The sequence below is a fragment of the Macrobrachium nipponense genome, chromosome 3, assembly GCF_015104395.2.
Source record: "Macrobrachium nipponense isolate FS-2020 chromosome 3, ASM1510439v2, whole genome shotgun sequence".
Lineage (NCBI taxonomy): Eukaryota > Metazoa > Arthropoda > Malacostraca > Decapoda > Palaemonidae > Macrobrachium > Macrobrachium nipponense.
The window spans coordinates 90,624,293-90,647,927 of NC_087202.1; the positions used below are offsets into that span (position 1 = coordinate 90,624,293).

At 38.9% G+C, this 23,635-nt stretch overlaps 1 protein-coding gene across 1 annotated transcript in view; it reads left to right on the forward strand.

Annotated features, from left to right (window-relative positions):
* The window catches only part of LOC135221883 (protein argonaute-2-like), a 285,753-nt gene that overhangs the window by 109,105 nt on the left and 153,013 nt on the right, over positions 1–23,635 (forward strand). The window contains exon 6 of the mRNA XM_064259840.1: positions 176–312. Coding sequence (XP_064115910.1) covers positions 176–312 — 137 coding nt within the window. The remainder of the gene's footprint in view (positions 1–175; positions 313–23,635) is intronic.

The window sequence follows — 23,635 nt, forward strand, 5'->3', positions numbered from 1 at the left end:
TGCCTTGAAGTTTGCTCAGTTGGGGTGTGCTTGATATATATTTAACCCGTCTTATAAGGGTTAATAGTATTTGGTAAATATTGAAATAGTAAACACATAATATGTTGGTGAAATTACTTTCTAGGTACTTGCATATGTTACTTAATACATCAGATTTTTTTTTTTTTGCCAACAGTATCTAATAAAGCCTTCTACAAAGAGCAGACTGTGTTGGAATTCATGACTGAAATTGGTTTTACACCTCGAGACTTCAATTATCCATTGGATGATGGGCAGCGGAGAAAACTAGCTAAAGAACTTAAAGGACTACAGGTCAGTTGAGAGAAATTTTCTTGTGTGATTTAGAGATGAGCAATATTGTAATCAAGACCACAGTTTCTTAGCCCAAGGCCTTGGCAGAGCCCACACCACCCAGTTGAAATCCAAGACTTTTCAGATTTCAAGGTCTGAATTTGTCTGAGTCAGCAAAGTATTTTTGGAATTAAGGGTTCAGATTTAAACTGCAATCAGTTGCTCAGGTAATCAGTCAGTAAATTTCAGTCAGTAAATTTCACTTAAGTTAATCGGTCATTGATGTGAAGAAATTATTTGCATGAATATACAAACTATCCCCCTTTCTCACTGGTAAATGACCCACAATTTGATAGGGGATTGCCTACCCGTGTTTACCCACGGCCTGCCATGGTTTGAAGACCTTTTTTTTCTCTCTCTCTCTCTCTCTCTCCTCTCTCCTCTCTCTATCTCTTCTCTCTCCTCTCTCTCTCTCTCTCTCTCTCTCTCTCTCTCTCTCTCTCTCTCTCCAGATTTTAGAATATTGTATTACCTACCATACATGAGAGACAATATGCATATGTACGAATTATTAACCTAGGCTATGTATTACAGTATCCATTTTCATAAGTCAAATGGGCTATTACAGCTATATTTAAGATAAGGTATGATATTTAAACCAGCTCCCTTGCGACCAGGCCTCCGCCAGACCACATTAAATCCTGGAGGACAGAATGCACCCTTAAAAATTCCCCAATGCATTTGTCTTGTCAGCTCACTCCACATATATATTGCTGTTATCAAAAGAAGAACAAAGCTTATGAATAATTGCCTTCATTTGTTAGGTTTAGTTCTTTATAAAAAAAATCTGGCTTTCTCTGTATAAGCTTTCTCCCTGACTTTCCCAGTGATAAGCAAATATCTTCAGTATCACATGCCTCAAAAAACCCTAGGCTATTCTCACCCCAAGTGCTTGCTTCAATAGTTAAAACACCAGATATGTCCTACCCATATAAACTCTTATAGGCTAGCTGCCTATTTTAATACTAATTTAAACACTTAATATACCTTAAACTATCATATGGGTACTCAGTATTGATTGGTCCAGGCTATCCTATGTAGCTTGAAGATACTCAGGATACACATGCACTTGCTGCAACTTAAAAGTATAAAACTATCAATGGCTGCTGCTCGTATTAGTAGTAATCGAAGGGATTTGTCCTTGAAAAGGCTCCATTGCTTATTTTATGCCTCTTTGTTAAATCTATAAATTCTTTCCTGTTTAAATTATATGTCTATAATGTCATAATCTTTTATAAATTCTTTCCTATCTTCAATTTCCCCCACATCAGATTTGCAAACAGAAGTATATTAGCAAACAATTCCTCTTTATTTTCATGATTTGGCTGCTGCACAAAATCAAAAGTACATATATCTTATTTTGTGAATGAACACATTTATGATAAAAAAAAACGTGGTTTACTGTAATGATTGAAGCACCCAATATAATATTGATGTATAAACAGCAAAGTACAGTAATAAAAAATGTTTTTGTCTTTTGTTTACATTGAGAATCTGCTGATGGTCTAGTATAATATGTGTGATAATCATTGAGTCAACTATAAAAGTTGTATTGAAGCACAGTTTAGTAAATCACAGAAAGAATAAAACTATGGCAACACGCATGTACAGTGGAACCTCGACATACGAAAGTCCTAACTTAAGAAAAATTCAAGTTACGAAAGCAAGTACCAAGATTTTTTTGCCTCTGCATACGAAAATAATTCCGGTTACGAAAGGGTGGTTACTGTAAAGTCCCGAGATTGGCCCGGACCACCGAGAATAATTTTAAAACTCGCGCGCCGCTAACTGAGTAGACTCGCCACCATCCTCCCGCTCTCCCATTGGTTCCTGATGACTAGTCACCGCCGTAAGATCCTGCTCTCTTATTGGTCAGCATCTCTCCCATCGGGCATCTATGTAAAGGCGTCATTCAGCCACTTCGTCGCATCAGTGTTATCGTACGCACGCGGAATTTGTTCGTTCACGTTTTTTATTGTTATGTAAATTCGCGTTAGTGATTTCGCTTTGTACTTTATCGTGTTGTGTGGGAACTTAATTAGTAACTTAATTACACACACATATAGTCATGGGTCCCAAGAAAGTTGCTGAAGTTCACGAAAAGAAGAGGATGCTTTCTATGGAGATAAAGATGGAGATACTCAAGAAGTATGAGGCTGGCATGCGGTTGAGTGTGATTGCTAAGGAATATGGCTGAAATCTGTCGACGATAGGCACCATCCTTAAGTAGAAGGAAGCCATCAAAGCAGCTACACCTTCAAAGGGCATCCATTCAGTGGTGTGGCTTGGGGAGGCTGCTAGCTCGGACATGAAAGCGGCCGAAGCCTTTATTAAGACATTCAACGAGATGATGATCAACGAAGGCTACAGTTCTCAGCAAGTCTTCAACTGTGATGAGACTGGCCTTTTTTGGGAAAAAATGCCTCGTCGGACGTACATCACGGAGGAAGAGAAGAAGCTACCCGGGCATATGCCTATGAAAGACAGGCTTACGCTCGCACTTTGTTCTAACGCCCAGTTAGGATTGTTAAATGAAGCCCCTACTTGTGTATCATTCGGAGACTCTTCAAGCCTTCAAGGCCCACAAAGTGCTAAAGGAGAAGCTTCCAGTGATGTCCAGTGATAATTTGGAAGCCTGGGTAACGAGACTTTTGTTCACCGAGTGGCTAAATCTGTGTTTTGGCCCAACAGTGAAGAAATTCTTGGAAGAGAAGCGCCTCCCTCTGAAATGTCTGCTGTTGTTGGACAATGCCCCTGCTCACCTTCCTGGCCTTGAGGAAGATATCCTAGCGGAGTATTCTTTTATCAAGGTTCTTTATCTTCCGCCTAACACCACCCCTCTCCTCCAGCCCTTGGACCAGCAAGTGATATCAAACTTCAAGAAGCTGTATACAAAACATCTTTTCAAGAGATGTTTAGACATCACTGATACCAGATACCTCACCTTGCGGGAATTTTGGAAGGAGCATTTCGATGTTGTCATATGCATCCGATTCATCGATCAAGCTTGGCAGGAGGTTTCAAGGCGAACCTTAAATTCTTCGTGGAGGAAACTGGCCTGATGCCATATCCACCCGAGACTTCGAGGGATTCGACATGGGTGAAGCTGATGCAGATTCAGAAACGGTTGACGATCCTGAAACTGTTTCGCAACCAGATCTTGACGAGATCATTGCACTCGGCAAGTCCATGGGCTGGTTGTCAATGAGGACAACATCAATGACCTTCTCGAGAAGCATCAAGAGGAGCTTACGACGGATGACCTGAAGGAGTTGGAGGCCATGCAACATAACGTCGTTCAAGAAGAGTTCTCTAGCAGCGGCGAGGAGGAGGAGGAGGACCCTATGACACGGCAGAAATTAAGGATGCTCTAGCTGCTTTTCATAAAGTGCAATCATATGTAGAAAAGAGACACCCCGAAAAGCCTTACACAGGTCGTATGCTTGCGCAGTTCGATGACGTTTGCCCGAGTCGTTTCAGGAACATTGTGAAAAGCAGGCAGAAGCAATCTTCCTTGGATAGTTATTTTTTAAAGAGGCCTTTAGTAGTAAGCAACAGGAAGATCCAAGTGATATGAAAAAAGAGTTGAAAGTGGTGAAGAAATTTAAATTTTGTAAAAAAAAAAAAAAAAAAAAAAAATGTAAAATATAAAAAGGTTTAAAAAATGTAAAAAAAAAAATTAAAGTGTTTTGTAAAGTTAAGTGTTAATATTTTTTGCCATTTGTTAATGTGTTTCGTAAAGTTTAGTGTTAATGTTTTTTGCCATTTTTTAATGTGTTTTTTAAAGTTAAGTGTACATGTTTTCTGCCATTTGTCCCTCTCCTCTGTCGCCACTTTTGGAGATCGCCTCACTCGAAAGGTAAGATTCCACATTTTACTATATATGTACGTACATATACGTAAAGTATTTCATGTAGCCTGTACACTAATAAACTTTATTTACAGGTAATCACTGTTAGGTTAGGTATTGAATTGTCCAAATTTTATTTCAATATTTATTGGTCAATTTAGCTTTATTATAAAATTTACTGGGGTGTTTTTGTAGAGGTTGGAATGAATTAGGCAATTTACATGTAAAATGTGGTTCAAGATACGAAAAAATCAGGCTGCTTTGGAACGGATTAATTTTGTATCCCGAGGTACTACTGTACCTATACAGATGGTCTCCGACTGTTCTTTTATTACAGTAATAATAGATCAGCATTATAGTTTCTTCTGTAAGGTTTGTTCCGACACGTTATACAAACCATCGGTCTTACATAAGGAATTAATATTCAGCGTCAACTGGACTGGTAGTTAGATTTACTAACAAGGTGGTTCGGCAGTAACTGCTTGTCCGATGGTCGGGAGCCCCGCCCAACTGGAGGTAAACATACCACTTTGCTTTCGACCACCGTCGGGTGAAGACGTGTGCTCATCTCTTTGCCCGCCTCTGTCTTGAGATTATCAAAGTTGCTTACCTTTCCGCCTGTTTCTGTTAGAATACTTAGTGTGGAAGTGATTGTAATTACTCTGTATTATTTTTGTTTTTCATTATTTGTGGGAGTGCATCGCTGAACTTAACATGCAATCCCACAAATCGGAGAAGCCCCCTCGCCTCCCATCCAACCAGTGAGTGTGCCCTGGAGTGGGAGGTCGTAAGTGTGGGCTTTCAGGTCCAGTAATGCCATGGACCCTCATCCTTTATGTACTAGGTGCTGAGGGCGTGAATGCTCACGTTCAACACCTCTGGTGACCGACATGTCGTCTTCTTTTCTCCCTCCTCGTCAGCTCCTGGGTATGGCTCTCTCCCCCTTTGGGGAATGTGTCCCTCTCCACCTTTTCGCTGGATTTGTCGAGTGTAGAGGAAGGAGGGGGACACCCCAACCTGGAGTTGTACTCATGGTCTTCTGTTAGCTCAGGGTGGGGGGATTCCTTTGCCATTTCTGAGACGAACAGGACTCCCCCCCCCCCCCCCATCCCCAACTTTTGCTATTTCCTTCGTGTGGGGTGTCTGCCTCTGCGGTTGGGGATCTTCAGCAGGTGTGGCGCTCTCTGAGCCTTCTGGGCACTCGAGTTTTCAAGGGCTCTTACATCATCTGGCTGCAACCCCGGTCACTCATGGGGTGGAGACGTGGATGACTACAACTGTCTTGACACCAGGTTATGCTGCCCCACCGCACCTGGTGTACACTCGGCACGTGACCACAGTCACCCCTCGGCTGTGATACAAGCTCCGGTGTCGTACGTGCCCCGGAGGGAGATGGTTCCTCCCACACCTGGTTTTGCTGTCCTCGCTCCACCCCCTGACATCAAGTGCCCGAAGAGCTCCCCCTTGGATCACCCTCCTGTAGCCGTCGCCATACTTGCTGCATCTGTTCCTGCCTGCGGAAGTGCTGCCGCTCCCACAGGTTCTTCCGGCCAGGTGGAGTTGGGCCCCGTTGCCACCGCAACTACTCCAGCTCCAACCTGGATGGGAGACCTGTTTGCTGTCCTGAGGGAAGGTGTTGAAGAAGTCCAAGAGGAAGAGGAAGATGTCGTCGTCTTCTGCCGCCTCTTCCCCTTTGACTTCCAAGGTCCCCCAGTCGAGGAAGAAGGTAGGCCCCCCCCCCCCCCACCCCCCCCCCCCCCCCGTCCCAAGAAGTCTCTAAGGGTCTGTCGCGCTCCAGTGGAACAGGTGGGTCTTCCGCTGGTCCTCTCATTCCTCCGGGAACAGGACCAGTCATATCAGCAGTTGGCGAGTCGTGATCGGTCACCTGCCGTCACTAGAGAAGTTAGTCCCTCACGGGCATCTTCACCTGCGGTCTCTTCAGTGGAGACTAAAGGAGTGCTGGTCACAGGCACGGGATCCACAATCCTTCCTGGTTCCTCTCACGGAAGAAGTAAGGGAGGACCTGGCCTGGTGGTTAGACGATAGGAACCTCTTAATACGAGTGCCCGTGCGCACTCCCCCTCTGGAGATGCTTCTGTTCTCAGACACATCAACCGAGGGTTGGGGCACACACCTGGAGGAGTTGCTGGTTGCAGGAGTGTGGAACCATCACGACAGGCACCTTCACATCAACTTCCTGGAACTCAAGACTGGGTTTCTCGTGCTCCAAGAGTTCCGGGAACAACTGATGGGACACTCAGTGGTATTGATGAGCGACAACACCACGGTAGTAACACACGTCAACAAACAGAGGGGCCTAGTGTCCCTCCCATTGCATCAGTTGACGATGCAGGTGCACGAGTGGGCCGTAGCTAGTGACACTCGGTAAAGCTGTCTGCCAGATACATTCCAGGCAAGAGGAATATAGTGGCAGACAAGCTCAGCCACCAGAATCAGGTGATTGGGACCGAATGGTCTCTTCACCCAGATGTGGCGCAAAGGCTCTTCGACCTGTGGGGATGTCCAGTAGTGGATCTGTTCGCCACCCGGCACAACAGAAAACTTCAGGTTTTCTTCTCAGTTGTGCCGGATCCATGAGTAGCTGCAGAGGACGCATTCCAACACCCGTGGGACAACCTTGTAGTCTATGCCTTTCCCCCTTTCTGCCCGATTCGCAAGGGGATCAGCAGGGTGCCAGTCACCAGCAATCTTCGGGTGATTCTGGTGGCACCCAAATGGCCTCAGGCCATTCGGTATCCGGACCTGCTGGCTCTGCTCTTGGAGGCACTGCGGAAGATTCCCCCATGGCACAACCTGCTCTGTCAACTGCATGTAGAACGGTACCAGCAGGCAGTACATTCCCTGTGTCTTCACGGCTGGCGGTTACCCACCATCTCTTGCGAGCAAGAAACTTTTCTCGCTGCGCAGCAACAGAGATAGCTGGTTACCTCAGACAGTCTTCTGCAGCATTATACCAGGGAAAGTGGTCCGTCTTTTGTGGTTGGTGTCATAGACGGGGTCTCTCTCTACTCTAGCCACTCTGCAGCAGGTAGCGGATTTCCTCATCTTTCTTCGCCGAGAGAAGCTCCTCTCTGACTCCACAGTCAAAGGATGCAGAGCCGCCCTGGCCTGAGTCCTTAAGCTGCGAGGAGTTGATATTTCCTACTCCATGGAAATATCTCTCCTAATGAGGAGCTTCGAGAGGTCTTGCCCACCCAGGGAACTCAGGCTCCCAGGGTGGTATGTGACTCTTGTCTTAAGGAGTTTGACTCGTAGACCCTACAAGCCTCTCTGAGAGTCATCAGACAGGGATCTGACCCTCAAGACCACCTTCTACTGGCCCTGGCATCGGCGAAGAGAGGAGAACTTCACGGTCTTTCCTTCGATGTTAAACACTCCAGGGGATGTGGATCAGTTACGCTCGATTTTGTCCCAGATTTTGTATCGAAAACTCTGAACCCTGAACCCTTCGGTCCCTGACACCAGGTTCAAGTCCTTCACTATCCCCTCCCTAGAGGACTTCACGGTTAATGATGCAGAAGAGAAGCTGCTTTGACCTGTGAGGGTGCTACGGCGCTATCTGAAGAAAACTTGACACCTCTGGCCGGAGTGTCGGCGCCTCTTTGTTAGCACAGGGGCGACCAAGAAAGAAGTGTCCAAGAACACTGTTTCTTTCTGGCTTTGTGAGGTAATCAGGAAAGCGTACGACTCAGACAAGAGTGCTGACAGTAGTATCTTTCGTCCGAGAGCCCACGAAATTAGAGGCATTGTTCCCACCCTTGCATTCCACTAGAACTTGACCGTCGCACAGGTACTGAATGCAGGGATGTGGTCCAACCAAACCACCTTCACCTCCTTCTACCTTCGGGATATTGCGCATAGGTCCTTGGACACCTTTTTTTTTTTTTTTTTTTCCTTAGGACCCGTGGTGGCTGCTCAACAAATTGTGTAGCTTACCCAGCTCCTTTACAGGACAAGGTAGCATCTTGTCCTTGTGATATTGCATGAATGGAGAGTGAATGAGAGTGTGACTGGCCCCTCTTCCTCCTCTTTTCCCTCTCCTTGCAGATAGAATAGTGGTCGTCACAACGCTGGACAGGACGACAATGCAGGTAAGCTATGTGACTGAGCTCCATTCTATCCCTTTCATTAGGGATAGAAGTGTTTATCTGTCCCTTCCCTAGTAAGGGTGGAAGCGGCCACCAGTAAGAAACAAACCCAATACTTTATATTTGGGGTCTTACTTAGGATTTTAGTTCTTGCTTGCTATTCATAAGAGGTACGCTTGCCTTGTTCTTATGAGTTGGTCCAGAGGTCTGACCACTGATCTTGCACTGCACACACTGATCAGTTGGACAGAGGCTAGGGTCCCCTCCTTCCCGCTAACGACCAGGGAGGGAGCCAAGGTTGGGCGAACACCAGTCTGTTCACAAGACTCCGATTCCTCCCACCAATAAGTGAGTCTTCCTTATGCAAAAGGACCGATGGTTTTTATAACATGTCTGAATAAATCACAGTTTTTGATAGTAAATTGTATTTTTCCTAAGTATACAAACCTGAGGTCCTTTACATATAGTCCCACCTCATGCCACCCCTCACTCTGTTCCTGGACCTAAAGGAAAGTGGTATGTTTGCTTCCAGTCAGGCGGGACTCCAGACCATGGGACAAGCAGTAACTGCCAAACTACCTTGCTATTTACATTCATATTATTATTTGAAAACCAGTACTAAATGATTTTTATCTTAAAAATATATTTAGTCATGAAATTAAGATGAAAATACAGTAATTAGTGAATCTTTTTCTATGAAAAAATTCAAGATTTCATTAATTTTCCACACAAATAAGTGAGTAAAATATTTTATGATAGTTTAGAGCAATACGTATGTAAAATACATGGGTAGTATGTAAAATGGTGTAACCACTATCACGTTGCGTAAACACAGTACGTACGTACAAACGAGACTGTAAATTGGTGATTGGTGATGTCACAGTGATCATACATATTTTTTTGTGAATGAAAATACATTTATGACAAAAAAATTACTGTATTGATTACAGTACCATACTTCAATATTAATGTATTCACATCAAAATAAAGTAATCAGTGCATACTGTAAACTTGTAAAGTGTATTTTTGTCTTGAAAAATGCTTTCGCCAAGAAATTATTCCTTGAAGAGGCTTTTTATTATGAATATATGCCATTAACCCTCTTACGCCAATTGGACGTATTAAACGTCGAGATAAATTGTCTCCCGAGTGCCGATTGGACGTATTAAACGTCGACATAAAAAAGCTTTTTCAAAAATTTGCGGAAAAATACTTATAGGCCTACCAGCGGAAAACTTTTGAATCACGCGGCTTTGGGGGTGCTGGGAGCTCACAGATCAAGGCGTTGTTTTGTTTACAATCGTTACGCAGGCGCGCAACTGTGAATTTCTTTCTTGTTGCACTAAAAAGTATCAGTGACACATCTCGGAAATTATGTCATCACTTTGACATAATTTTTGCACCATTTTAAATTAGCCTTTGCATGGAGTATTATATATGAAAATTTGCGCAATTTCATGTAGAATACAACGAAAAAATACTCATGATTGTAGCTTATATCAGTTTTGAGATTTTCATATAAATAACGATAAGTGCCAAAATTTCAACCTTCGGTCGACTTTGACTCTACCGAAATGGTCGAAAAACGCAATTGTAAGCTAAAACTCTTATATTCTAGTAATATTCAATCATTTACCTTCATTTTGCAACAAATTGGAAGTCTCTAGCACAATATTTCGGTTTATGGTGAATTTATGAAAAAAAAAAATCCTTATGTCCGCGCGGTAACTCTTCCGAAAAAAATCATAAATGTTTTCATGCGATTGTCGTAATGTTTGCACCATTTTAAATTGGCCGTTACATAAAATTTTACATATGAAAATGTGCGGAATTTCATGTAGAACACAACTAAAAATGATTGAAGGTTGTAGCTTTTCTCATTTTTGAAATATTTGCATATAAATCACAATAAATAGAAAAAAAACCACGTTCGGTCAACTTTGACTCTACCGAAATAGTCGAAAAACACAATTGTAAGCTAAAACTCTTACAGTCTAGTAATATTCAGTCATTTATCTTCAATTTGAAACAAATTCGAAGTCTCTAGCACAATATTTAGATTTATGGTAAATTTAAAAAAAACTTTCCTTCCCTCCGTGCGTGGATTCTCTGCTGCAAATCTCTGAAATGCGTACGTCACATTCTCGTTATATTTGCTCCATTTCATATTAGGCATTTCATAGAGTTTTATATATGATAGTTTAGAGCATACGTATGTAAAATACATGGGTAGCATGTAGAATGGTGTAACCACTATCACGTTGTGTAAACACAGTACGTACGTACGAACGAGACTGTAAATTGGTGATTGGTGATGTCACAGTGATCATACATATTTTTTTTGTGAATGAAAATACATTTATGACAAAAAAATTACTGTACTGATTACAGAACCATACTTCAATATTAATGTATTCACATCAAAATAAAGTAATCAGTGCATACTGTAAACTTGTAAAGTGTATTTTTGTCTTGAAAAATGCTTTCGCCAAGAAATTATTCCTTGAAGAGGCTTTTTATTATGAATATATGCCATTAACTCTCTTACGCCAATTGGACGTATTAAACGTCGAGATAAATTGTCTCCCGAGTGCCGATTGGACGTATTAAACGTCGACATAAAAAAGCTTTTTTAAAAATTTGCGGAAAAATACTTATAGGCCTACCAGCCGAAAACTTTTGAATCACGCGCCTTGGGGGATGCTGGGAGCTCACGGATCAAGGCGTTGTTTTGTTTACAATCGTTACGCAGTCGCGCAAGCGTGAATTTCTTTCTTGTGCACTAAAAAGTATCGGTGACACATCTCCGAAATTATGTCATCACTTTGACATAATTTTTGCACCATTTTAAATTAGCCGTTGCATGGAGTATTATATATGAAAATTTGCACAATTTTATGTAGAATACAAAAAAAAAATACTCATGATTGTAGCTTTTATCAGTTTTGAGATATTTTCATATAAATAATGATGTGCCAAAATTTCAACCTTCGGTCAACTTTAACTATACCGAAATGGTAGAAAAACGCAATTGTAAGCTAAAACTCTTATATTCTAGTAATATTCAATCATTTACCTTCATTTTACAACAAATTGGACGTCTCTAGCACAATATTTTGATTTATGGTGAATTTATGAAAAAAACTTTTTCCTTACGTCTGCGCGGTAACTTCCGATAAATTTTTTTGTGTGATTGTCGTAATGTTTGCACTTTTTAAAATTTGCTGTTACATAAAGTTTTATATGTGGAAATGTGCGCAATTTCATGCACAATACAATTAAAAACAACCCATGGTTGTAGCTTTTATCAGTTTTGAAATATTTCCTTATAAATAACAATAAGTGCCAAAATTTCAACCTTTGTTCAACTTTGACTCTACCGAAATGGTCAAAAAACGCAATTGTAAGCTAAAACTCTTATATTCTAGTAATATTCAATCATTTACCTTCATTTTGCAACAAATTGGAAGTCTCTAGCACAATATTTCGATTTATGGTGAATTTATGAAAAAAAAAAAAATTCCTTATGTCCGCGCGGTAACTCTTCCGAAAAAAATCAAATTTTTTCATGCGATTGTTGTAATGTTTGCACCATTTTAAATTAGCCGTTACATAAAGTTTTATATATGAAAATGTGCGCAATTTCATGTAAAACACAACTAAAAATGGTTGAAGGTTGTAGCTTTTCTCATTATTGAAATATTTGCATATAAATCATGATAAATAGAAAAAAAACCACGTTCAGCCAACTTTGACTCTACCGAAATAGTAAAAAAACACAATTGTAAGCTAAAACTCTTACAGTCTAGTAATATTCAGTCATTTATCTTCAATTTGAAACAAATTCGAAGTCTCTAGCACAATATTTAGATTTATGGTAAATTTAAAAAAAAAAAAACTTTCCTTCCCTCCGTGCGTGGATTCTCTGCCGCAAATCTCTGAAATGCGTACGTCGCATTCTCGTTATATTTGCTCCATTTCATGTTAGGCGTTTCATAGAGTTTTATATATGAAAATGTGCGCAATTTCATTTAGAATACAACTAAAAATAATTGAAGATTGTAGCTTTTCTAATTTTTGAAATATTTGCATATAAATAAAATATTTTTAAAAAATTTGACATTCGATCAAATTTAACTCGCCTGAAATGGTCGAAAATTGCAATGTAAGCTAAAACTCTTACAGTATAGTAATATTCAATCATTTATCTTTATTTTGAAACAAATTGGAAGTCTCTAGAACAGTATTAAGATTTATGGTGAATTTTTGAAAAAAACATTTTTTTATGTCCGCACGTTACGAATTCATGCATCATTTTGTGATGATATTTTCTCTGTGTTGCTTTGATCGTTTTACAATGTCTTATATACCAAAATGATTGCAATTTAGTGTACAATACAACAAAAACAAAATTAACTTGTTAGCTTTAACCTTTTTGCTCACAGCGCGATTTGAATACAATTATGTATGAAATTTTTTTGCACTATCATATATCGCATTATTTATATATGATAATGATTTTTTTTTATTTCTGATGGTTGCATGCTAAACTTCAGGCAATGGCAAAAAAAGGAGCCAAAAATGAACTCTTAATCTTGAAAACTAAGCGCGTTGTGATTTTTTGAAAAAAATATTTTTTCCGCTTCGGCGCTCACTCCGAGACAGCCTTGGCATAAGGGAGACGATTTTTATTATACCCTTTTGGCGTAAGAGGGTTAATATATAAGACGCATTTTATTATGAAGCTATGCCAATAATATATAAGGTAAAAATGGTTACATTATGTTTACACTTCGTCACAGATTGCAAACATTACAATAATCTATGACAATTATCGTTTGTATGACTGCATTGTTTGGAGAAGTTAATTATGTACTACCAAAACAATAATGAAGTTCGAATTAAAAATTAATGTTTTCCTAAATGTTATTACTAATGTAATTACACTACTACTATTAATATTACTATTAATATGGTTAAATTTTGTTGCTGGTAACTCAAAGTATAAGTTGATGTCAATGATGTGGAATTATTCCATGAATAGGCTATTTATTATGAAGATATGCCAATAATATATAAGGTGAGAATAGTTTTATTACCTTTATTGTCAGTTAATATCATAAAGTGAATCTGTTCATGTATTTTTGTGATTATCGGACTGCGGCCGAGGCTTAGCCCACTGATAAACATCATGTAGTAACATGGGCAAGCCCACGATGCTGCAGTTCATATCAGCAATATAGACTGAATATCAGCAATATAGACTGAGAAGTAGTCCAAGGAAAAACCCAAGGTTAACTGATCCTGTTCTGAAAAGGCTTACAACTTCCTACTTTAATAGTTCAAACACCAAAATATGATTATAACTGCCTTTTTTGATATTTTTATCATATAAGTATTAAGTCATGAAAATAATACGAGAATACTGTAATTAGTGAATGTTGCTTTATGCAAAAATCCACAAATAATTTGGAGATGCATTCCACAGAAAAATCCATGAATAAAGTGAAGCCGTGAATGCCGAACCATGAATAAGCATGGTCAACTGTATGTTTGTTTCAGAAGATGAAACATGGGACAAGCACACAGGCCATTGACTTGAATTTCAAGCTTCCAAAGAATGGAGGTTAACTCAACTCCCATTGCAGACCCCACATTCCTTCAGTAACTTGTCATGATACAGATTCAGTGATTTTTTTATCCACCTGTGGGAGATCCAAACTTGCGACATCTGAGTGGCATGCCACGATGCTAACCATGAAAGATGTCCATTTGCAAAAGTCAGATATAGTTGTATTACTAAGAATAATGATGATTTTAAGAAAATTGTTCTATGTACAGTATGCAATTATATTTCATGCTGTATTGCCATATTATTATCAAATTATGATTTATGAACATAGCAACCAGGCACCCTTTGCATTCTGGTATTGTTTACATTCTTAAAATCATATGCTGATTGCATTTTCCTTCGTCATAACAGCCATTAGTTGCTGAATAAAATGCATTTCAGAGAAGCTTAATTATTTAATTTTTTTATCATCAAAGCTGCATTTCAAAATGTAACTTACTTTAGTTATAAATGCAAAGTTATAAATGGAGTAAATTAAATGAAGTAAAGGTGTGATTTAGCTAGTATTGGACGCTGCTTTTGCCTCTTCCAAAATGTTTTGTGGCCTGCACATTCTTCATTTCTTCAGCCACAGCTACAGCCATAAGTTTAGTGGTTTATTTTCATTACACATTCCTCTCCCTTGCTTGAAGCGTGGAAAAAGAATTGTTTTATTTTTATGTAAGGAAATTACCTTTGAAAACTAGCAGTACATTTTCAAATCGATAACTGTAACGCAACCCTTAAGAATAATGTTGAAGTTATGGTAACTGATGTCTGCATGGTTGTCTCTTGATTTGATTGTTTATGTCGGTACTTGTTTATGTATGCCTGTGCCTTGCATGCAGTAGTAAGTGGTTATTGTTTGTAAGAGGTTGGTAAGCCTAATTATTGTATGAATATTCACATTTAACCCAATGGACTTTTGCTTCTAGGCTTATTTATTAGTTGAAAGCTAATTCAGATATTTTGTACATTATCAGTGGTATCTGCCAAAGCTAAGGCAGGTATAGAAAGCTTTTCCCAGTGTAATGTACTGAAAATATATCTTGAACTATATACGAGTATGCACAGTAGGTTAGGCTCCAAATCCCCTCGTGCAAGGGCAATTTTCACCTAGTCTCTAAAAATGCTTATAATGCTTACTTCTAGAGTTTGGACACTTAATGTGACCCTAGTCATGCACCATAAGTATTAAGTTAACTTCTAAATGAAATTAAAGTTACAGGCAGTCCCCAGTTATCAGTGATCCAATTTCATGGGGATTGTCTAGTGCAAAAAAAAGAAGTGCGATTTTCAACGCTGAAATGTATTGATTCCTGGTTATAGGCACTGATAAAATCTGTTGTCTGCAATTTTCAATTATTATCAAGCTGTGGGGACAGAACCTCCACTGATAACCAGGGACTGCCTGTACAGTAATTTCATTGAAAAGTTAGCTTAATACATTACCCTTAAAAAGTGAAATAAATGGTAAAGATATGGGACTGAAGATTACATATGTATTATTTCTCTCATCTTTCCCCCCTTCTGACTGATCTATTTCTAGTAGTCTACACAACCTGTTTTTAAGAAATTCTTTATTCTGTGTGTGTTCTGAAATTCCTAAAGAAATTCTTTATTCTGTCTCTGTTCTGAAATTCCTAAAGAAATTCTTTGTTCTGCGTCTATTCTGAAATTCCTGTTCAGGAACAAACAGTGCTTTTTATTTGGACTATTACAATGCTTGGTTATTTTTTAGAATGGTGCATTTACAGTTCTAGACGGTAATGGTAAAAATAGATAAATGAAAAATTATCTACTGCTAACTACAAATGAAAGAGAGAAAGAGAAAATTTGTCTTTATAAAAGTATTAAGCTGACTTTAAAATGATATTGAAGTTTCTGTAATTTCATTTAAAAGTTAGCTTAATACATTACCGTTAAAAAAGGTAATAATGATTGTGAAGCAGGCATGGGTACAAGCACTTGTACTTGGACTTGGCCTTGGCCTTAAGTATGAAATTTTTAGTACTTGTACTTGAGATTTTAAAATTCAATGTGCTTGTACTTGGCCAAAAAATATTTTTAAAATCTAGTACTTCTAAGTACTTTTGAAGTACATTACATACTTTTTAGGCTGTATCGTATAAATAATCATATAACGAAAGCTGCACTAGTAGTGACAGTAACTTGACTGTATGTGGATTTTTTGTTATAATGAATTATATAAGTCAATAATTAGGATATACAATGCTTAATTTAATTGGTTTAACATCTACTGTTGTTTACCAACAGAATATCAGTCAGTTATTGTGCAATCAATTCAAGAATGAACCTGAGACAACTTGTTCACTTCCTGTCTGTATCTGCGGGAAGCACGATCACTTCTGTAGTACAGTAGTTTAGTCTTTTGGCAGCCGTCATGCATATCTGTGTTAGTGCCGTTATGGCATCACCTAAAGACTCTGCCAAATGGGGCTAGGGTTTCCTGATGCTATCTCAGAAGCAAATAATGACACTGAAGAAGAAAAAGAGGAGCTCAATGATTTGGATGGTAGTGGTTCTGATTCTGCTGAACAGTTGGAAGTTTTACCAGCTGAGCATGATTACCTGCTTTGCACATACATTGCAACTGGTCATGAAAGATGGCTTTGAAAGAAGGACAATTAAATGATACACTGAGCAAAACATCAAGGTTTCTTGTTGGATAAATCAACAAAACCAACAGATGTTTTGGAAGGAGAAAGAAAATCAGAATCAGGTTGTGCTACTTCTTGGATTTCAAAGTTAAAGATAATCAGATATATTTTGAGAGTACCAGAAGAAAAGCTGTACAGTTTGGGTGGTGCACCAAAGCTTGGTGCTTATGACCAAAATGTTCTTAACCCTTAAACGCCGACTGGACGTATTTTACGTCGACATTTTTTGTCTCTCAGGTGCCGACTGGACGTATTTTATGTCGACATACAAAAGTTTTTTTAAAATTTGCAGAAAAAAATACTTTTAGGCCTACCACCGCCGAAAACTCTTGAATCACGCGCCTTTGGGGGATGCTGGGAGTTCACGGATCAAGGTGTTGTTTTGTTTACAATCGTTACGCAGGCGCGCAAGCGCGAATTTCTTTCTTGCTGCACTAAAAAGTATCTGTGACACATCTCGGAAATTATTTCGTCACTTTGACATAATTTTTGTACCATTTTAAATTAGCCGTTACGTGGAATATTATATATGAAAATGTGTGCATTTTTATGTAGAATACAACCAAAAAATACTCATGATTGTAGCTTTGATCAGTTTTGAGATATTTTCATATAAATAACGATTGCCAAAATTTCAACCTCCTGTCAACTTTGACTCTACCGAAATGGTTGAAAAATGCAATTGTAAGCTAAAACTCTTATATTCTAGTAATATTCAATCATTTACCTTAATTTTGCAACTAATTGGAAGTCTCTAGCACAATATTTCGATTTATGGTGAATTTATGAAAAAACTTTTTCCTTATGTCCGCGCGGTAACTCTTCCGAAAAAAATCATACATGCGATTGTGGTAATTTTTGCACCATTTTAAAATTACCCGTTACATAAAGTTTTATATATGGAAATGTGCACAATTTCATGCACAATACAACTAAAAACAACCCATGGTTGTAGCTTTTATCAGTTTTGAAATATTTTCATATAAAAAAAAGAAAAGTGACATTTTCAACCTTCGGTCAACTTTAACTCCACCGAAATGGTCGAAAAATGCAATTGTAAGCTAAAACTCTTATATTCTAGTAATATTCAATCATTTACCTTCATTTTGCAACAAATGGGAAGTCTCTAGCACAATATTTCCATTTATGGTGAATTTATGAAAAAAATAACATTTTCTTTACGTCCGCGCAGTAACTCTTCCGAAAAAATCATACGTGCGATTGTGGTAATGTTTGCACCATTTTAAATTAGCCATTATATAAAGTTTTATATATGAAAATGTGCGCAATTTCATGTAGAATACAACAAAAAGTAATTGAAGGTTGTAGTTTTTCTCATTTTTGAAATATTTGCATATAAATCACGATAAATAGAAAAAAAGCCACGTTCGGTCAACTTTGACTCTACCGAAATGGTCGAAAAACGCAATTGTAAGCTAAAACTCTTACAGTCTAGTAATATTCAGTCATTTATCTTCATCTTGAAACAAATTCGAAGTCTCTAGCACAATATTTAGATTTATGGTGAATTTAAAAAAAATCTTTCCTTCCCTCCGCGCGCGGATTCTCCGCCACAAATCTCCAAAATGGGTACGTCCCATTCTTGGAATATTTGCTCCGTTTCATATTAGGCGTTTCATAGAGTTTTATATATGAAAATGTGTGCAATTTCATGTTGAATAAAACTAAAAATATTTGAAGTTTGTAGCTTTTCTAATTTCTGAAAAAATTGCATATAAAAAAAATATATATAAAAAATTTGACATTTGGTCAACTTTAACTCGTCAGATATGGTCAAAAACTGCAATTGTAAGCTAATACTCTTACAGTATAGTAATATTCAATCATTTGTCTTCATTTTGAAAGAAATTGGAAGTCTCTAGGACAATATTTAGATTTATAGTGAATTTTTGAAAAAAATATTTGTTTACGTCGCGCGTTACGAATTCATGCATTATTTTGTGATAATATTTTCTCTGTGTTTGATTTTATCATTTTACAATGTGTTATATACCAAAATGATTGCAATTTAGTGTACATTACAACAAAAAAAGTAACTTGTTACCTTCAACCTTTTTGCCCACAGAGCAATTTGAATACATTAATATGAAATTTTATTTTTGCGTATCATATATCGCATTATTTTATATATTGATAATGATAATTTTTTATTTCTGATGGTTGCATACTAAACTTCAGCCAATGACAAAAAAAGGAGCCAAAAATGAACTCTTAATCTTGAAAACTAAGCGCGCTGTAATTTTTTGAAAAAAATATTTTTTCCGCTTCCGCGCTCACTTCGAAACACCTCCGGCACATGGGAGACAATTTTTATTTTACCGCTTCGGCGTTTAAGGGTTAATGACATGTTAGAAATGATTGAGCCATTTGAGGAGGCCACTAACTGTGGCCAAAGACAGAATTCTGTGTCCTTTAGCCCATTCATTCTATGTGTGCACAGGCTCAAGTTTCACTTAGAGACAGTGCAATTTAAGTATAACAGTGGTTTGGTATTTGGACTGAAGAGGTTATGGAGAATGGAAAATATATCAAATGGCAACCATTCTGATGCAAGATTTAAATTAGAGTTGTGTTCTGAAGAAGAGGAAAAGGTGAGTCTTACGTCCTCTTGACATAATTGTAGCCCAGTTTATGTCCAATGATATTACAGGTCGTGCAAGCATGGATCTTGCCACAGACCAAAGACAAGTTACACTACGACCTACATAGTTCAACCAATGATACCTGAGTCAGCCATGCATTTCAGAAGAGAGAGATGTGCTCAGTGAAACATTTCCAACTCTTGCCAAGATGGCATAAAAGTACCTATCATTCACTATTGCTTCTGCCCTAATTGAAAGGGTGTTCAGTATTACAGGAAAACTATTTTGCCTGGTTATATGTCGTCTTACTAACAAGTTTCGAGTCTGTGAAGTTTGTAAATGATAAACCCTGCTAGTAGATAATGGATAACTAGTAATCGTATCAGAGAAAGAGAAATATAATTTTGTTTAGAACTTCCGAAAAACATAATTTTGTATAAATTATTCTGAACAGTATCACAATTTTTTTTATTTGCGGTGGAAATCTAGTTTGTATTACAGTATTAAGAGTAGCAGTGTAAACTTAAATTAAAAAAAAAAAAAAATTTATTACCTCAAGGGGGCCGGCCGGCTAATGCCATTCCTTTAAGGACAGGACTTTGATATTCATACCACTTAATAAGGTGACTTGGGACATCTCCAAACTGCATATGGTTTTCGCCTCTGACCTTCGGTTTTGTGACGCCAGGGCGATTTATCCCGAAAATAACCATTTTTCAAATTCTATCTCCTCCCTTGATATTTAATATTAAGACCTGTGATTACTACCATATATAGACCTGATGTAGACCTCCAATCGAATGAGGAGTTTTTTTTCAAAAAGTCATTTTTTTGCTAGATATGAATTTTTCATTATGGTAAAATATAAACCCTATATTAGGAAAATAAAATTTATAAAAAAAAAGAAGAAACAAAAATTGGAAAAAAGGGCTTCATTTGGTTGTTCTATTCTGTCTTTCTGAGTTATATACCAAATTCCAATGTTATATCTTTAAAACTAAGTGAGAAGATAGATTTTGAAGGTCAATAAGTATAGTTTTGAGATACAGGCGTTCAAATTTTTTCTTCGTATTTTTATAACGACAATGTTAATAAATAATGATTATTATGAATGTATATTTCTTTTTTGTGTAATTATAAACCAAAACTATTTTGTTTATCATAATTTAATCATAAATGATGATCCCTTTGCTCATATATAGTAACTTGGGGCACTGCGTCAGGCAAGACGGGGCACTCCTTCCAACGCAACTCTCTCTCTCTCCTTTACTAACTCTACTTATTACAGCGAATTTTCTTCTTCTGTATGTTAGCTAGATGTTTTCCTAGTATTTTCCGTTTTGGCATGATGAAATTCTTTGCCGAAACAAAGATAAGCAAACATAAATGCAAGAGAAGGTCAAGAGGTGAAATTCGAAGTTGTACTCTCATTTTATAAAGACAATGTTAATAAATCATGATTACAGTATTATGAATTTCATATTCCTTTTTGGGTATTAATAAACCAAAACTATGTTATCATAAATTAAGATCCCTTTGCTCAAAGATTGTAGCCTGGGGGACAGTGTGACGTGTGCTTCAGGCAAGACGGGGGCCGTTTACTTACTACGCAACCCTCCCTCTCTCTCTCTCTCTCTCTCTCTCTCTCTCTCTCTCTCTCTCTCTCTCTTCTCTCTCTCTCTCTCTCTCTCTCTTCACTAACTACGCTAATATCACATATATTATGATATTCTGTAATCATATTAGAGCGAATTTTTTTCGTCTTCATGTTAGCGAGATGTTTTCCTTGTCTTTTCCTCATTGGCATGATGAAATTCTTGCCGAAACATAAACACAATGTAAAAGCAAGCGAATGTCAGAGAAGAAATTCGAACGTGTAGACTACTTGAAGTATGTGCTCACACTGAATCATGGGATACTCCCCGAGTCCCCTCTGCAACTCATGGAATCACTGCAGATGCTATTTCTCACAATTTCTTTGACAATAATTATCAAAATTTACAATAACAGAAGAAATATTGCATTTTCTTGTACGGATGAATGTTTTAGGCTTATTAAGTTATGTTTACTAATTACCCTGTAACTACAAAAGTAAGAGGAATTTTGACGAAATGTTTCGTATACGTAGTATTCTCAATTGCCATATGAAGCTCAATGAATTTTTTTTCATGACTTTGCATTTTCATACATTCAACTTCCCTGTCAGATATATACTTAGCTATAGACTCCGTCGTCCCCGACAGAAATTCGAATTTCGCGGCACACGCTACAGGTAGGTCAGGTGATCTACCGCACTGCCGCTGGGTGGCAGGAATAGGAACCATTACTGTTCTAGAACCAGATTTTCTCTGTCGTCATCGCTGTTGATCTTCTAGACTGATAATTTAGGTGACGTATTGGATCTCTGGCCTGGCATACGCTTTTGTGGACGGTTTTTTGAATTTGGATTTGGATTTTTCTTAGAATGTCTGACACTAGTTTTTTGTTCAGAGTGTGTGTGGATGAAAGTTGTAGTGTGAGACTACCGAAAGCTTCAGTAGACCCTCACACTACTTGTGAAAGATGTAGAGGGAATGAATGTTCACAATCTAATACATGTGATGAATGTAAGAATTTAAATGAGGAAGAATGGAAGGTTCTTAACTCATATTTGAGAAAATTGGAAAGGGATAGGGCTAGAAAAGCCTCTTCCAAAAGCCTGAGTAGGTCAGTCTCTAACGAGCCAGTTAGTAGTCTAGTACCTATCTCTTAATGTAATTGCTTCCTCCCATACAGCATTACCTCCTCAATTATCAGATTCTGCAAGTTTGGCATTGGAAATTGCAAATTTGAAGGCTTCCCTTTTGAAGATGGAAAGCAAATTGAAGGATTTAGAAGGAAGCAAAGTGAAAGTGTTCCCAGTGAAGTGGAGGGTGCGTCTGATCGGCTCTGTCTCGCTCCCAGGTCTAGACCTCTTCCAAGCTCCCAAGCCCAGAGGAGAAGGAATGTCGAAAGCCGTACGGAGGTTTCAGAGAATCCCCACCGGTCAGGCGTCCCCTCGGCAGGATCTGTAGTAGCGTCCCAGACTGCCAAGGATAGCCGTTGGAAAGGCATCCTGAAACTGTTTTTCGTCATCCGATTCTTCTTCAAAGAAAGGATGGAGTTCTGACAAGCTGTCAAGACCTTCTAAAAGATCATGGAATTCGCTAGCTTTGGATTCTAGCCTGGAACATTTTACGGAAGACTATCCACCGGAAAAGAAGAGTAAAGAGAACTATTCATCAAATCCTCCTTCCCCTAGATCGGATACGGAGAAAGAAGACGCTGCTATGAAGATCCTAAAAGAAATGCAACAGCAGATATCTTCGTTGGTTGGAGTATTGAAGAAGAATCTTCCTCAGAGAAAATACTGCTTCCTTCCAGTTAAAAAATCCCGTCCAGTAGAAGTCTCTGACAGCTCAGACGAGGTGCCAGCCAGGCGCCAGGTGCAAAACGCCTACGAGGCGAGAGGATCCAACCATTATTCATAAATACAGAAAGGCGCATGAGGCGCCTGAGACTCCTACCAAGCGCCAGGCGCCTGAGGCGCTTGAGGCTCCTGCCTGGCGCCTGAGCCGCCTACCAACCGCAATAAACTATACAGGAATGATACATCATCCAGGCGCCATGAACCAGGGTATCCATCTTTATCTGACATGGAGTTAGAAGTTGACCGGGAGGCTCCTCTTTGGGACTTTTCGCAGGATCAGTTTTCGCCTGACAGGGGCTCGAGATGTCGCACAGGCGGCCGTAGCCCTTGTCAGGATGTGGCTGATTCTGTGAGAGGTTTGGCGCATTCAAGACCTTCTCCTGATAGGGACGCTAGTTGTCGCACAGGCGGCCGTCGTCCTTATCAGGACAGTCTTAATGTAAGTAAGGGCAAATTGCAAAATCGGCCTTCTCCTGGCAGGGACTCAAGACGTCGCACAGGCAGCCGTAGCCCTTGTCAGGTTAGAGTCGGTACTGCTAAGAGCCCCTCACCTCGCTTAGAGAGGAGTCCTCCTCCGGTTGCTCATTCTTCTCCTAATGTGACTGGTCAGGATATGGAAGATGTGTCAGACTCGGAAGCAAATAGGGGGGCAGGTCTTTCAGACTAAGACCTTAGCAGCCCTCTTATTGAAAGAGTTTGGAGAGTCTCTGAGTCCTGCTGCCCCTCCTTCTCCTCGGTCTTTATTCTCAAGTACGAGGACTTCAAAGTCATCCTCTTTTTTTGAAGATGCAACCTACCATCTCAATGAAGAGGGCTTTGCATGCCTTCGGGAATTGGCTAAAATCCAGAGAGGAGGCGGGGAAGACTGTGTTTACCTGTCCCCCTTCCAGACTATCGGGAAGGAGAGGGATTTGGTATAACACAGGAGAAGCAATGGGACTCGCTCTCCCTGCTTCTGCAGACGCAGACTTCTTGACATTAG